General features: G+C 56.9%; 1 protein-coding gene across 5 annotated transcripts in view; it reads left to right on the forward strand.

Moving 5' to 3' along the window:
- FCHO1 (FCH and mu domain containing endocytic adaptor 1) overlaps nucleotides 1-16032 on the forward strand; it is a 35160-nt gene extending 19128 nt beyond the window's left edge. For 4 of the 5 annotated variants that reach the window (XM_081315227.1, XM_081315230.1, XM_081315228.1 and 1 more), the window contains 9 exons: nucleotides 7009-7623; nucleotides 8113-8228; nucleotides 8610-8956; nucleotides 9283-9438; nucleotides 9645-9777; nucleotides 10559-10758; nucleotides 11600-11664; nucleotides 11764-11928; nucleotides 15676-16032. In XM_081315227.1, the coding sequence (XP_081171353.1) occupies nucleotides 7009-7623; nucleotides 8113-8228; nucleotides 8610-8956; nucleotides 9283-9438; nucleotides 9645-9777; nucleotides 10559-10758; nucleotides 11600-11664; nucleotides 11764-11928; nucleotides 15676-15698 (1820 nt within the window). In that variant the 3' untranslated portion in view covers nucleotides 15699-16032. The remainder of the gene's footprint in view (nucleotides 1-7008; nucleotides 7624-8112; nucleotides 8229-8609; nucleotides 8957-9282; nucleotides 9439-9644; nucleotides 9778-10558; nucleotides 10759-11599; nucleotides 11665-11763; nucleotides 11929-15675) is intronic. The other variant, XM_081315231.1, reaches the window with a different exon arrangement.
- The last annotated feature ends 292 nt before the right edge of the window (nucleotides 16033-16324 follow it).

Below are 16324 nucleotides of genomic sequence, written 5' to 3' on the forward strand. Positions count from 1 at the left end.
AGCATCCAGGGGCACTGGTCCCCTTCCTCCCCTGCAGGGTCCCACCTTCACCCCCTTGGAGGGTCAGAGGGGAGCCCCCCACCTTCCCCCACCCGGACCCTCTTTGTAGGGAGAGCGGCTCCCGTGGCTGCTTTGCCTTCAACCTTTGGCGTGTGTCTTGACAGCCGATTCCTCCCCAACTGGCGGTCAGAACTGACCCCGGTTAACCTCCTGGTGGGTCATCCTGAGGCTGCTTCTTCCACCTGCTGACCCCGGTTCGGCCTCAGCCCAGCGCAGGCTGCCAAGGGTCCCTCCTCCGCCTTTCAAGCCCTGCCCCTCCTCTGCCAGTCCAGGGTCCCTGATATCTATTCCGCATAGAGGTGGGTTCAGATTCAGAACAGAGCTGGAAGGAACCTTGGAGGTCTTCCAGTCCAACCCCTTGTTCAAACAGGAGTTCCAGCGCCCGTCACATACCAGCCCAGAGGAACAGATTCCAGAGGAGGCAGAGGTAGAGGCGGACGACAAAGTCGTGGTCAGCGGGCGGAACTTCTCAGGTGGAAGTGTAACATTACAAATCAAAGGTACAGGTGTTTTTGTTACTTGCCACGAATACCGTTTTGGAGGAATTCCCTTTGTGGACCTCTTGGAACGTCTCGGGCCAACCGTCCATTCTTCTTCCATGTCGTCCTCGTCTTCATCGTTGTCGCCAGCAGCAACATCGGCGGCTTGCGAAGACGGAACAGTAGGTTGAGAAGAACTCGTGGAAGGAACATTATCCTGTGAATCTTGATCATCAGGTTGTGTGGCGTCAGCAACATCATCTCTAGGAAAATAAACTCCAGGATCGTTAGAATGAATCCTGGACCAGTCAGCATCTTCCTCAAAAGTAGCAGATTGTGAAACCACAATAACATGATGAGAGTCAATGTATTTGCTCCATTCTGAATTATCATCAATGCCCATAAATCTCATCCTTTTTGCTGCAGGACCCCCTTTCTTTCTTTGGGCTAAAGGAATATTCACCATAGCATAGGAACCAAAAATATGGAGATGTGAGAGATCAGGCTTGTGTCCATACAACATGAAATAAGGGGTCTGATTTATCACACTACTCCAAGTGCGGTTGATGATATGGTTAGCATATTTGATAGCTTCACCCCAGTATGGAAGACTGAGGTTAGCATCTTCAAGGAGGCAACGCATCATGGTTTGCAAAACCCCATTTCTGCGTTCTGCCACCCCATTTTCAGCTGGCGTATAAGGAGCAGATGTCTGATGTACTATCCCATTCTCACGCATCCAGTCCTGGAAACGCTGAGACATGAATTCAGCACCACGATCACTCTGGATTCTGGCAATGTTGACCTCGAATTGGGTATAGACAAGACTAGCAAAGTCTTTAAAGATCTGAAAGGTCTCAGATTTTTCTTTCATAGGATATACATATCCATATCTAGAATAATTATCAACGATTGTCAAGAAATATCTTTTACCACCAAGTGTTGGTGCAAAAGGACCAACTATGTCAGTGTGTACCAAATCAAAAATGCGTGTTGACAGGCGTGTAGCGCGTTTTGGAATTGCTGCTGCCTTGGATTTGGCTTTCTTGCAGACAGCACAGTCCAAGAACACCTTACACCCCTTTAGATCCAAACCTCTTGCAAACTCTGGCATCTTCTTCAGAACACGGAATCTGGCATGACCCAATCTTCTGTGCCACTTATGGATACACCTGGAATGCAAAGGTTTACCTGTTAGTGAATTCTCAACATTAGCATTTTTATTAGGAACCCCAGGCTTGCTGTGAGCAACCTGTGTCTTTTTTGTCTTTTTATCATTATTAGGAACCTTTGGAGTAGCAACAGGATCTCTCTCTGGGACGTCTCTCTCTGGGCCTGTGCTTTTTGGAACGTGTATACTTGCCTGCTCTTGCTGCTTAGGCTTTGGTTTTAAGTAATAAACACCACCAATCAACACGGTTTCAGCAACAATATCTCCGTCTTTGACTATATAACTTGCTTTTTCAAGATGGTGAACCTGAAAATGAGAAAACCTAGACAAATGACTCTGACTAAGCAAATTACTACTGGCAGACGGAACATAGTAAACATTTGGAATGAGAGCACCGAGCTCTTCAATGTAGACAGTTCCTTTTCCCATGACCTGAACAGGATGATTGGAAAAAGAGTAAAGTTCACGAAGTTCAGGTTCAGGCTCGTGCATCTCAGTGTAAAGCTCTTTTCTGTAGGTAACATGTAATGCTGCTCCACTGTCCAAAGTCCAAAGAAGTCGTCTGTCATACTCTGGTTGAGGCTGTGGATCGTTGGTCACAACCAATGTGACAAGTGGAGCTTGTGGATCACGCCTGGAACCACGACCACGACCTTGTCGTCCGCCTCTACCTCTGCCTCCTCTGGAATCTGTTCCTCTGGGCTGGTACGTGACGGGCGCTGGAACTCGTTGGGGACAATCCCGGGTGGCATGTCCCACACGATTGCAGATGTAGCATCTTGGCATTCTTGGAACGTAAGTCCTTCCACGGAAGGCACGCCTCGCTGAAGCTCTTGATGCAGGTGGTTCCCTTAAATGTGGTGCAGCTTGCATAAGTGCCTCTTCTTCGGCTAAAATTCTGCATACATGATCCACTGTGCGTTGAGCAATAGGCACTTGATTAATCTTGGAAATAGCATCTTTCCACTCATGATTCAAAGAATTGATGATAATGCTGATCATTTGAAAATCATCAATAGGATAGCCTTTTTCGCCCAGTTCTTTTCTAATACCTTTCATTTTAGTCAAATGTGCTCCAATATGTTCACCAGGTTTTAATTTGGAACCATGGAACTCAGACAAAAGCAAACATGTAGACTCAATTGATGTAGGCCGATAACATGTTTCTAACTGAGTCCAAATTTGTTGGGCAGTTGCATCTTGTGAAAACGTGAGCTGCAATTCAATGTCCATTGACATCAATAATGTTGTGCATGCTCTATTATCCAAGTCCCATATGTCAGGAGTCCATGGCTGGGCAGGAGGATTAAACACCATCATGTGAGTACCTTCTCTGCGTAGCAAAAGTCCAACCTCACTGACCCATGCCCTGTAATTCTGTCCTGACTTCTTTAATTTTGAATCACCAGCCAGTGGTACAATGGAAGATGTTTGATGAGGAATATGCAATTGAGGTACTGGCTGTGCAGGTTGTGTAATCCGACCATAACCTGCAGGGGGCACCAGTGGCGTCTGTGCCTGGACATGCGGCAGTTGCATTGAAGCTGCCGGTAGTCTTGGTGCTGGCTGTGACTGTCTTTGAGCTGCTATTCTACCCTGGCCAGCAGGAGGCGCTGGCGCTGGGGCTGGTGCAGTAGCATAATCTGCAGATGACACTGGCCTTCGCATATAAGAACCCGGTGGCAATTGCATGTGGGTTAAATATGGCTGTGTTCTGCCAGGTAGAGGGGCTTGCATAGAAGCAATATTAACAGGAGAAGCAATAGTAACAGGAATCCTAGCACCATCAGGGACTGGAGCCTCAGATAATGGCAGAAATCTTGTATCTCTGAGCAAAGACTCCTCCATAGACAATTGCGAGAGTGAGAGCTCCAATTCATGTCTTAATGCAGCTTCACCAGTAGATGGTGCTATAACATTTGCTTCAGGCATCACTGTGGCTCTGTATGTCCTTTGAGACAGCCCATAATCATGTGACATAGGAGCCTCCGGTTCCCATTCGTCTTGCATGACACTCAATGATGGGCGTGACTTAGGCTTTGGGGAAGAAGGAGGCAATATGGCTTCTCCTTGTGGGTGTGGCAATATGGCCGGTTCATGCTCATAATTCCTCTCATATTGCTGAACCATTGACACATATTTCTTTGCCTGCTGCAAACGCCTTTCAAAAACCCCAATTTGTTCACAGTAGCCTTGCATAGCCCTATCTCGCATAGTTTGCTTGGGGCTTGAAGGAGCAGAAGAAATTTTCTTTGGCTGAACTTTAGGTTTCGCTCCAAGCCTTTGAAATTCATCTTGAGCCCCTGGAGTGTGAACATTTCCAAAAACAGCTGCCAGGGAGCTTGGAAAAGTAGAAAAAGGAGTGACTGACCTTGCATCGTCGACAGGAGCAGGTGCGTCTTCTCCAAGGCGTGTGGCCGAAGCTATCGGAGTTCTTAAAGTTGAAGGGAGCTGGCCCACAGAAAGACTCCTTTTTAGCCGTGGCTTCCTTCCTGACATGTTTCAGCAGTTAATCACCGCTGCCTCACTAGCACTAACTAACTGATAACAGCCGCAGAAACATGCATCTCCAAAAACATAAATCAAACCATCCTCGATACCAAAATGTCAAGGTAAAAATCACCTTTGTAGAGGGCGACGGACCGTGCTTCAGAGAATGCATGATATGCTTGCAGGAAGGCAAGAAAAACACGACGCATAATCTTACTAAATACCTTTTACTTAATATATAATATAAAAACTAAATATATATTATACAGAGCTAGCTCACTACATCCTAACGTAATAGTCAGTAACAGCAAAGTGAAGAAAACAATACAGATAACAACTCAGAACTTTCTCTAGACATGCGCACTAAACAGACTGAAACCATAACATAGCTAGTCATATGGGATTCACTATGGTTACCAGATAAGTTATCACAACAGGTGCAGAGAGCAGGGGAAAAATGTACAGTTAGAAATGAACTTTTCTGACGAACACAAAAAAGAACGTGCAGTGACACCCTATGCCATTCCGGACAAACGACTGTCCAGTCTCTTCTTAAAAACCTCCAGTGATGGAGCCCCCACGACTTCTGGTAGCAAACTGTTCCACTGGTTAATTGTCCTCGCTGTCAGGAAGTTTCTCCTTAATTCCAGGTTGCTTCTCTCTTTAGCCAGTTTCCATCCAATGTTTCTTGTCCTGCCTTCAGGCGCTTTGGGGAATAGCTTGACCCCCTCTTCTTCTTTGGGGCAGCCCCTGAAATATTGGAATGCTGCTACCATCATCCTCCCACCCCCCGGTCCTTCTTTTCTCTAGACTGGCCATTCCCAATTCCTGCAGCCGTTCTTCCTATGTTTCAGCCTCCAGGCCTTTGATCCTCTTAGTTGCTCTTCTCTGCACTTTTCCCAAAGTCACAACATCTTTTTTTGCAATGCGGTGACCAAAACTGGATGCAGGTGTTCCAGGTGTGGCCTTCCTAAGGCTTTATAAAGCGGCACCAATACTCTGCGTGATCTTGATTCTATGCCTCTGTTTATGAAACCCAGGATTGTGTTAGCTTTTTTGGCGGCTGCCGCACACGCCCGGCTCCCGGTCAAGCGATCGTCCACTAAGACTCCGAGGTCCCTCGCACAGTGGCTGTTTTTAAGCCACCTCTCGCCCAGTCTGTACCTGTACCTTGGATTTTTCTTGCCTAAATGTAAAACTTTGCTTTTCTCCACATTGAAACTCATTTTGTAGGATAGGGCCCATTGTTCAAGCTTGCCAAGATCTTTTCGAATGAGTAAGGGGAACGAACAAAGTTGAATGGACAAGGGGAGGGGGATGCGGCCTTGTCCCCCCCCTCCCCATTTGCCAGCTGCTTCTCCGTGTTCTGGCCTTCCTGAGGCTCCCCGACTGAACAGATCGGCTTAGTTCTAGCACTTTTGGGGCTTCTAGGGCGTGTGTGTGTGTGTGTGTGTGTGGATGGGGGGGGATGTAACAGGACCAACCCGTTTGGGCTGCCGTGACGCCTTTTGAGAAGGCCTTTGTGACAACAGCAGGAAGTGTTGCTTTTACGCAGGCAAGGGGGGGGGGAGGGTGTGTTCCCTGCATGTCTCTTGCATGGGGAGAGACACGGCTTCCTCTGGCAGGTATGCGGAAGAGGTTTTGAAAGCGGGGGGGGGGGGCAGGGAGTGCCCAAGAGGGAGGAGCCCCCACCCTTTGGCCACCCTTTCAGGGGACCCAGCCTTGCTGTGTGTCATCGGGAAGACGAAACTGCTGCTGTCCATGGAGGTTCTCCGCCCAGCCATTGCGGTGAAAGCAGTGTAGGGTCTGGCCCACATGAGGCCCCCATCTGAGCGGCTGGGGGCTTTGCCAGCCAAGGGGAGAAAGCCCCCTTCGGAGGTCTGGGCGCCCCACAGCCTGGGAGCGAATGGCCGGCAGTGCCTTATGGGAGCAGAGGCCTTCCCCGAGCAGAGGCCTTGGCTCAAGAAAGCAATGAAATGATCGGGCAGGAGGCGCTGGCTGGGCACGGTGCCCGCTGTGCCGCTCGCTGCCATCTGCCGCCTCTGCCCTTGAGCCAAGCTGCTCCTGGCCCGGCCGAGCTGCAGGGGGAATCGGCCCCCATGGCCGGAGCTGCTGGTCCTGCCTGCTGGCCCCCTGCTCAGCTGGCACCTGCCGCAAGCCCACCCCCCTTTAGCCAAAGGCCCGGGGGGGGCAGGTGAGCTGCCCAGATCTGGCCTGGGAAAGGCTCCCAAAGGACCCCGGTGGGTGAGTCCCGTGTTCCCCTCCTTTTCCGAGCCTGGAGACCCCGAGGCTCTTTGGGGAAAGGGCTCAGGCGGGCCTGGCGTGGGTGGCCAAGCCTTCGTGCCCCTCCCTGCCTCCTGCCCCATGGACCCCAGCCCCTTTCCACAGGAGCCCGCTGGGCCAGAGAGAGACGGCAGAGGGGCAGACCCTCCCACGTCTGGGCACGAGCAGAGCCTGGGGGGGGGGCATCCCTGTGCTCAGACTGCCAGGCTGGGGATGGGCCTGTGGGGGAGGCAGGGGCGTCCGGCTCCTTTGTCCTGGCTGGTCCTCCTCACTCCGGAGCCGGCCGTGGGGGGTGCCCACGCCTGATGCCCACTGCAGAGACACCCGGGGGGGGGCAGCTTTAGGATTGCAAGTGAGGCAGATCAGTGGATTTGAGGGGTGGGTCCAATCTAGGGCCACCCCCTTCAGGGCCGCCCCATCAGCCTTTGCGCCCCAATATCACTCTTCTTTCCACTGCTGGGTGGGCCCTGCAGCCCCCAACTCCCCCTTAACCCTCTGCCCCTCTCTCCTTCTGTCTCCCCACAGCGCCCCGAGCCTACTTGCTGGCCTCCAGCCCTTCCCCCTTCTCCTCCTCCTCCCCCGAGAACGTGGAAGACTCTGGCCTGGACTCTCCCCCCCACCTGGCCACGGGACCCTCCCCGGATTCCCGCCTGTGGAGTTCCCGACCGGCCACCCCCCTGAGCCCCCCTGGCCAAAGGACCCCCAAAGGTGCCCTTGCCTTCCGGGGCAGCCGTGGGGCGCTTTGGTCCGAGGACAGGCCCAACCCCTGGCTGCCCCAGCCCTCCGCCCCCCAAGACGCCCACTTCGGGGTAGAGCCAGGCTGGGCGGTCTCCGGGGCCTCCTGGCCCCCCGCAGGGGCCCGGGCCTTCTCCGCCTGCTCCCCCGACCTCTTCTTCTCCGAGGCCGGGACCGGCGGCCGGCGGCTCTGGGCGGCCCGACCTCGCAGCCCGGCGGCCTCGGACGGGGCCCCTCGGACCGGGGAGCGCGACAGCTGCCTCTCCTCCAACTCGGCCTCCTCCTCCTCCTCTTCCCCGGCCCCCCTCAGCAGCGGGGACTCCACCAGCCCCTCCCCCTGGGCCCCCCGGGGCCGCGACCTGGACAGCAGGGGCCCTTCTGCCTCGGATGCCTCCTCTGAGCACGGTGAGTGGTGGGGGAACTGGGGCTGGGGCTCCTGGTGGTTGAGGAGGGGGGGGTTGCAGCAAGAGAGACAAAAGGGGAGAGGGTTAACTTTGGCTCCCCCCCTTAAGTACCTGCTGAGAATTGCAGCCAAAGGCCCATTTGCCCCCCTCCCAGAACCCCTCAACCCCGCAGCCCCTGGGATTCTCCCGGGAGGGAGGCTTGGCAGCTCCATCTTGGGGGGGGGTCTCCCCTGGAGGGCAAAGGGAAACAGCAAGAGCTCTGTCCCCTCCCCTCGTGCTCTGGGTGCAGATCTTGGCATTTGGGGAAAGAGGAACAGCGCTCGGAAACGGGATTGGCCGGTGGAACTGCCTGCCACCAGGGGAAGCCCGGTGGACGTTGGCCCCGCTACTTCTGGGAGGGGCCGTGGGAGGAAGCTGCTTCCACTTTGGGGGGAAAGGGGCACCCCGTTTGCTGTGCCCCTTCAGTCACCCCCCTTCTCTTGACTTTCAGTCCCCTTCCCTCCTCCGGTCCCACATGCCCCCTGGCCCCCCACGGCAGCTCCTGTTCGGCGAACGCTCTGCAAGAGGCCCTCGGCCACGTCGGCCAGCAGCCTTGGGGCCGAGACGGTGAGTGCTGCGGCCGGCAGGTGGTGGGCAGGGTCCTCGGGCAGCCCTGCCCGACCCAGACGTGGGTGCCAGTCCCAGAAGGGGCAGCCCTGGCAGGGGCGGCCTTACCCCCCCACCCCCCGAAGCCCAAATGCCCAGCCCTGCGCCCTCTGCAGAGCCTCCAGGCGCCCCGTTGCTCCCTGGACCCAGTGGGTGGCATCTTGGCTGGGGGGGTCCAGTGGCAGAGCTCCGGCGGTTATGGGGCCAGGCACTGGGAAACACACACCCCGCTAAGCCCCAATGCTGAGGTTTCCCCACCAGCAGGAAGGCCACCTGCCCTGGCAGAGAAGGGGGGGCAGGGGCTGCCGGTGCCCTGTGGCTGATCTCTCTTCCCACCCCCAGCCCCGCTCCTTCAGCCCTGCCCCACTGGCCGCTCTGACCTCCTCCCAGAGCACCTCCGCCCTGACCGAGCGCGGCCTCTTCACGGCCCCCCAGCAGCAGCCACCGCAGCCGCCGGCCCTGGGTAGGTGCTCTCCGGCCGGGGGGAGGGGAGCGTGGCGGGACCCCTGCCTGGGCCAGGGGCCTTGGGGAGGCCAGGAGCAGCTGAGGGACCCCGCTCTCCTTCCTTCCGTGCCAGGCGTCTCCCGTGGGCCCTCCCCTGTGGTCCTGGGCTCCCAGGGCGCCCTACCCGTGGCCACGGCCTTCACGGAGTACATCCACGCCTACTTCAAGGGCCAGAAGGCCGACAGGTACTGGGGGGCAGGGGGGGCTGAGACCCCAGGGCTCTTCTACCGGAGTGCCTGCTGGGCGGGGGAGCTGCGGGCGCCCCTTCCCTGGCCTTGTACCAGTTCCACCTGCCGGACCGGCCAGCCCTTCAGCCAATTGGGTGGCCCTCTGAGACCCCTAACGCCCTGCCCTCCCCACGGCCCCCACCTCTTCCTGGAGCCCTTAGGCTGGGGGGCCCTCTCCTGCCCCACTCAGGGGCAGCTGCACCAGCTGGGGCCTCGGCCCTCCTCGGGGCTGGGGGGGGAGCGAACCGGCCCGGTACCCGACCGGCCCCTCCCTGTCTCCACAGCTGCCTGGTCAAGGTCACCGGGGAGCTGACCATGTCCTTCCCGGCGGGCATCATCCGGGTCTTCAGCAGTGCCCCGGCTCCCCCGGTCCTCAGCTTCCGCCTGCTGCACACGGCGCCCATCGAGCAGTTCCTGCCCAACTCCAGCCTGCTCTTCAGGTGCCCAGGGTGGGGGGGGCTGAGGGGGGGCTGAGGGGAGCTACGGGGTGAGCAGGTCCCTGAAAGCCCCTGGCAGGCACAGAGGTCGGGGGGGGGGGCTGGAGAGATGGGAGGGGGCCTGGAAGCTGCAATGACAAACCGGCTGGTTCAACCAACCCCCCCCCCGGTCTCTCCTGCCCACCCACTCTCCCCCCCGCCCCACACAGTGACTCCTCACAGAGCGACCCCAGCAGCAGGGATTTCTGGCTCAACATGGCCGCCCTGACTGGGCACCTGCAGAAACAAGCCGAGCAGGCGGGGGCTGCCCCCTATTACAACGTGACCCTGCTCAGATACCAGGTGAGGCCGCCTGGGGGGGCGTCGGCCGGTCAGCAGGGCAAGCGAAGCCTTTGCCTCAGAGCCGCAAGGGCCGGGGTGGCGCTCTGCCTGCTGACCTTCCCGGTCTGACCACGGAGGGAGGCCGGAGCAACCGGGAAGGTGCTTGAGTCCCAGTTGAGGGGTGGGCAGGACCCCGTCCCCAAACCGTGGTGGGTGCAAAGGGGAGGCCTTGGTGGGGCTGGTGTGTCGGGGGGTGGGGCTTTGCCACTTTCTCCTCCTGGGGTGTTTCTCAACTTCCCAGTCTCCCAGCGCCCTGGGGTCTCCTGGTGGTCCCCCATCCACGGACTGACCGAGTCCTGCCTTGCTTAGCATCGCTGCACGGAGTGGGTCCGTTCCTCCCTCAGGAAACAATTAACCTTGGTTTAATTAAGCGCAGACTGTGTGATGGTGGGTGGCGTTCTTAATGGCGCTCCCTGGTGAAGATTATAGGGGTGGCCATTCTTTGGGGTTGGCATCCGGGCTGGGGGGTTACCTGTGGCCCCTTCGCTCCAGGCTCTCACAGGGCCTCCTGCGTTGTGGACTACGGTTCCAAAAACCCCCAGCCACTCTCCCTGCTTGCTGGGCAAACTGGGGTTTGTAGTCTCTGCCCTCCTGGGGGCTGGCATGTGGGCTGGGGGGGGCAGCCCTCTTTGGTTCCTCTTGGCTGAGGCGGGAAACAGACCTGGGTGGGAGGGGGCAGGTGTGTGATGCACAAACACACCCACCCATGTAGATACACACACACACACCTGCTCACCCTCAGTACTCCAGGCAGGGGCCGGAGTGGGCCCCACTGCAGCTGTCGGTCAGCTGGGAGTGCGCCACAGAGGCCACCCGGGTGAGCGTGGACTACCGCTACAACGCCGCCGCTCTGGCCTCGGCCGTGGCTCTCACCAACGTCCAGGTGCTGCTGCCCATCGAGGAGGCCGTGGCCAACGTCCAGCCCCAGCCCAAGGCCTGCTGGTAAGCGGGGGGGCGGGCAAGGGGAGGGCACTAAGGGCCCCGGGGAAGGCGGCACCTGGGTGAGATTTGGCCGCTGGCACCGGAAGGCCACCCAAAGGCCCCCAGGGGTTCGTCACGAACCCGGCGAATCCCCAGGAGGAGGAGGAGGCAGGCTGGCACGGTGGGCATGGCTGGTGGCTGCAGGCGCCTCGGATGGCCCACAGGCTGGGCAAAGGGGCACCCTTCCCCCTTGGCCAGCCTCCCCTCCCTTCGTGGGGCTGGCACTGCAGGCCTGGCCCCCTGGCACGGCCCCCGCAGGGCTCTCCCCCCCCCGGGTCTGCCCTTGGGCGGGGGCAAAGGCCAAGCCAGAGCCGGCTTTTCATGAAGATGGCTGGGGGAGGACACCTTTGGGGCACCCCACCCCGGCTTTTCCTGTGGGCACCTTCTGAAGGGGGGGGGCTGGGCTTCTGTGGCTGTCTGGGGGTCCCTTGCCCGACTGCCAACCTCCCCCCTGGCGGGAAAAGCCCAATTCTGTTTTATTTCACTCATTTTATTTTCCTGCTCTGCCCCGAGTGACCCTGAGCCGTATTTGGGCCCTTCGTCCCCAGGGTGGAGATTTCGGGGCACTTTGATCCCCGACATCAAATAGGAACAAAACTGGAACTGGGGGGGGGCTGATGCCTCAGTGCCCCGTGTCTCCCCCTCCTCTAATTGAGAGATGGCCAAAGACCTGGCCCAGTCCCCAGGCAGCCCAGTCGGGCGGGGGGGGGGTGTTCCCAGATGGCCAGTGCTGGAGTACACGGGTGGGGGTCACCCCCCTGGCGGCTGCACCCAAGAGCGCTCCCTCTGTCTCCCCCTGCAGGAACCTGGAGGAGAAGCGCCTGCTGTGGCGGCTCCTGGACGTCCCCAGCACCCAGGGCCAGGGAGGTGAGCGGGGGTGGGTGGGCCAGGCGGCCCTTCCTCAGCCGTGGGCAGGGCGGAGGGGGGAGCAGCGCCCCCTTCACCTTCCTCTCTCCCCGCCCTCAGGCTCAGGCCGCCTCCTGGCCAGCTGGGAGCCCTTGGACGGCCCCAGCAGGCCCACCCCGGTGGCCGCCCAGTTCACCAGCGAGGGCAGCACCGTCTCGGGGGCCGACGTGGAGCTGGTGGGCAGCGGCTACCGGATGTCGCTGGTGAAGAAGAGATTTGCCACAGGTGAGGGGGCCGGGCCGCACCGGGGGTCCCTCTTGCCCCAGGTAGGCGCCTGCCATGCTCTCTCTCAGCTGGCAGGCGGGCATCCTGGGCCTGGCGTAGGGTCACCCCTGGGTGCTGGCCAAAGAGGGGTGTGCCAGTGTGGCAGCAGAATAACCGAGTCCAAAGGGTCCTTGGAGGTCATCTAGGCCAACCTGCTGGTCAAGCAGGATATCCAACGCCCTGGGCTGGATCCGGCCATTAGGGATGACGACCCGTTTCTCTTTTCTCTGCCCCTGTCAGGGTCACCCGCAAAGGTCCCTCCAGCGTGTCCACTGTGATTTCAGACACACACTGCCCCTCCCCTCCCTCAGGCTCAAACCGCCCCCAGTTCCTGGCTGCTCTATAATAATAATTTGGAAGGGACCTTGGAGGTCATCTAGTCCAACCCCCTGCTCAGGCAGGAAACCCTATACCATTTCAGACAAATGGCTGTCCAGTCTCTTCTTAAAAACTTCCAGTGTTGGAGCATTCACCGCTTCTGGAGGCAGGTTGTTCCACTGGTTAGTTGTTCTAACTGTCAGGAAGTTTCTCCTTAGTTCTAGGTTGCTTCTCTCTTGATTAGTTTCCATCCGTTGCTTCTTGTCCTGCCTTTGGACCCTTTGGAGAATAGCTTGACTCCCTCTTCTTTGGGGCAGCCCCTGAGATATTGGAACACTGCTATCAAGTCCCCGCTCGTCCTTCTCTTCATTAAACTGGACATACCCAATTCCAGCAACTGTTCATATGTTTTAGCCTCCATCCCCCAATCATCTTTGTTGCTCTTCTCTGTACCCTTTCTAGAGTCTTGACATCTTTTTTACATCGTGGTGACCAAAACTGGGTGCAGTATTCCAGGTGTGGCCTTACCAAGGCATTGTAAAGTGGTATTAGTACTTCACGTGATCTTGATTCTATCCCTCTGTTCATGCAGCCTAGCACTGTGTTGGCTTTTTTGGCAGCTGCAGCACACAGCTGGCTCATATTGAAGTGATTGTCCGCTAGGACTCCGAGATCCCTCTCACAGTTACTACTATCGAGCAAGGTACCACCTATACTATACCTGTGCATTTGTTTTTTCCTGCCTAAATGCAGAACCTTACTTTTTTCACAATTGAATTTCATTTTGTTAGATAGTGCCCAGTGTTCGAGTCTGTCCAGATCCTTCTGTATCTTAAGCCTATCTTCTGGAGTATTGGCTATTCCTGCCAGCTTGGTGTCGTCTGCAATTTTGATGAGTTCCCCATCTATCCCCTCATCCAAATCATTGATGAAGATGTTGAAGAGCACTGGGCCCAGAACAGAGCCCTGGGGCACCCCACTACACACTTCCTTCCATGTAGATGCGGTTCCATTGAGGACCCCATGCTGAGTACGGCCTGTCAGCCAGCTACGAATCCATCTGGTGGTGATGCTGTCTAACCCACATTTTTCTGTCTTATTAAGTAGTAGGTTGTGATCTATTTTATCAAATGCCTTACTGAAGTCCAAGTAAATTATATCTACAGCATTCCTCTGGTCCACTAATTTTGTCACTTGGTCAAAGAACGCAATAAGATTTGTCTGGCACGATCTGTTTTTGACAAACCCATGTTGGCTTTTAGTGATAACTTTGTTCGCATCAAGGTGTTCGCTGATTTGTTGTTTGATTTTCTTTTCCAGAATCTTCCCAGGTATTGAGGTCAGGCTGATAGGTCTGTAGTTTCCTGGATCTAGTTTTTTCCCCTTTTTTGAAGATGGGAACTACATCAGCTCTCTTCCAGTCCTCTGGTAGTTCCCCACTGCTCCAGGATCTATGAAAAATATAGTTCAGTGGTTCTGAGATCACGTCTGCCAGTTCCTTGAGAACCTTGGGGTGTAATCCATCTGGTCCTGGTGATTTGAACTCGTCTAGGCTGGACAGGTGCTCACTTACCATTTTCTTGCCTATCTTACTTGCGTTTCTATTCTGTTTTTTATGGCACTATTTTTGATAGGTTGGACTGTTTTTTCCCTTTGTGTAAAGACAGATGCAAAAAACGAGTTAAATAGTTCTGCTTTCTCCCTGTTGCTTGTCACCTTCTTGCCACTTTCCCCCACTAATGGACCAATCATTTCCTTAACTTTTTTCTTGTTTTTTATATGTTGAAAGAAGCATTTTTTGTTATTTTTGACTTTGGTCGCAAGCCTTAGTTCATTTTGAGCCTTAGCTTTCCTTACTTCATCTTTGCAGGCACGGGCTGTTTACTGATATTCTGCCTTAGTTATGTGCCCCTCTTTCCAATTCTTATACTTGTCCTTTTTATCTTTCAGTTTATCAGAGAGTTCTTTATGCAGCCATGCTGGTTTCTTTTGAGAGCTGTTGTTTTTCTTCTTTGTTGGTATTGTGCTAGACTGCGCCTTTATTATCTCACTCTGCACCTCCCCCGCAGCGCCTTGCCCGGCGGGGTGCCCGGGCTCCCTGCCTCCCCCAGTCCTAGCAGGGCTCTGCTCCATGCCAGCCCCTCCCTCCCTCCCAGGACCCCAGACCGGGCAGAGATTCGCTCTTTTCCCAGCAACCCACATTTGGGGCCCCCAAGGCCCTGCTTTTTAGGCTGCTTGGAGGCTTCGCTGGTTTCTTGGTCTTGTTGAATTTTGAGGTGGGGAGAACCTCGGTTCCCGAGGGTTTGCAGGCAGTGCCAGAGTAGAAGAAACACTGACCTTTGGATTTCTCCTCCTCAACAGGAAGACGTAGATGTTGAAAGCAGGGCGACACTAAGACTCCCGGACTTCAACTCCCAGAATCCCCCAGCCGGCCTCTGCAGGGAGGGCACGGCTCCCAAGGCAGCCCTGCTGGCCTGGGGAACTCTGGGAGTCGCAGTCCGCGGGCCTTAAAGTCGCCCCGGTTGGCCAGCCCTGCTTTGAAACAGGCGAAACCAGTGAGAACGGGAGATTCACCTGGGTTTGGTTTCTTCCTTCCACACCTTGGAGTCGGTCGTGGCTCCTGGCAGCTGCCAGCACAAGTCTCCGCAGGTTTCCTGGCAGAATGTCAGGATGTCCTCCTTCCTGGGGCCAAGAGAGGGAGAAGCCCGGCTTGCCCAGAGCAGCCCTGGTGCCCTCCCGTCTCTCGCCTGGCGACCGAGTCGCTCCCTCGGGTGGCGACAGTATCCACAACAGCCTCCTCCTCCTCCTCCGTGCCGGGTCTCTGGGGCAGCCTCTCCCCACCCGGCCTGTTCAGGACCCCCCAGGCCGAGAACTGGGGGGGGCTGTAGCTGCAGTCCTGCCCAAACAAAACTGTCCCCCTCCCACCAATGGACCCCCCTCCAGATCCTCCAGCGGGCCAGGCGTGCCGGCTCCTTCCTTCTCTGGAGTGAGCTCGGCTCCTGGGCCACCCCCCCACCTGGGTGGCCCTCCCCTGACCTTGGGCCAGCTTGGCCCGTCCTGTGCAAGGCGGGGCCCACAGCGGACCCCCAAGCCTTGGCCTCCTGGGGTCCAAGCAGGGTCGAGTAGACGGGCCCGCTGGCCTCCCCCAACCTTCCCCAAGCCAGGATGGGGAGGGCCTCCGTGGCCTCTGCCTGCCTGCTGCTGCGGTCAAGGAGGACCCCCAGATCCTCTTGGGGGGGGGGGCTGTGACAAGCCAGGCCTCCCTGCTGGGCAGCAGCCTTGGCCTGAGGGGCGAGGGGGGGCGGGGGATTCCCCTGCAGAGCCCCCACGGCTGAGTACTGTGTTGGCTGTGACACCCCCCCCTTCTTCTTTCCTTCTCCCCCCCCCCAGGAATTTATCTTGCCGGCTCCTGAACATCAGCAGCCCTGGGAGGTTTTCTCCGGATGTCTTCTGGGAGACAGAAATAATATATTTGTGTGTTTTAAATTATTTTCCGCCTGGATTTTAAACGTTTTTTTTTGGGGGGGAAGCCTGGCTGGAGGCCGGGGAGGCCAGAAGAGGACGTGACTCCTTGAACCCGTACCCCACACCTGGCCGTGACTTTCCCCCCCCCTCCGCTTTCGTCCGGATTGCCTGTCCGCCTCTTCCGAAGCACAGCTGGTTGGTCCTGCCCCACTCTGGAAGCAGCCGAAGGGAAAGGGCCCCCTGGGAATGTCGGCCTTTTAATAAACATGTTTGTTTTTCTAATGATAACGGATCCCCTGAAGTGATTCACAAACAGTTTCGCCCTCGCTGGCAGCGCTGGCAGCGTTTGTTTAGCGACCCTTGAAAGTTACAAGGGCACTGAAGGAGGTGACTTGTGACCGGTCCGTCCAGCATTCCCCACAGCCGTGTGATCCAAGTCTGGGCACTTGGCAGCCGGCCTGTACTTTACCAGGGCCACCCACTCGCCCCTCGGGAGCTCCCCAGTCTGCTTCCAACAGGCAAGGTCCACGGGGATTGGCTTAATGACTGCATGATTCACTTAGCGACGGAAATT

Source organism: Vipera berus (genome assembly GCF_964194415.1).
Source record: "Vipera berus genome assembly, chromosome: 1".
Lineage (NCBI taxonomy): Eukaryota > Metazoa > Chordata > Lepidosauria > Squamata > Viperidae > Vipera > Vipera berus.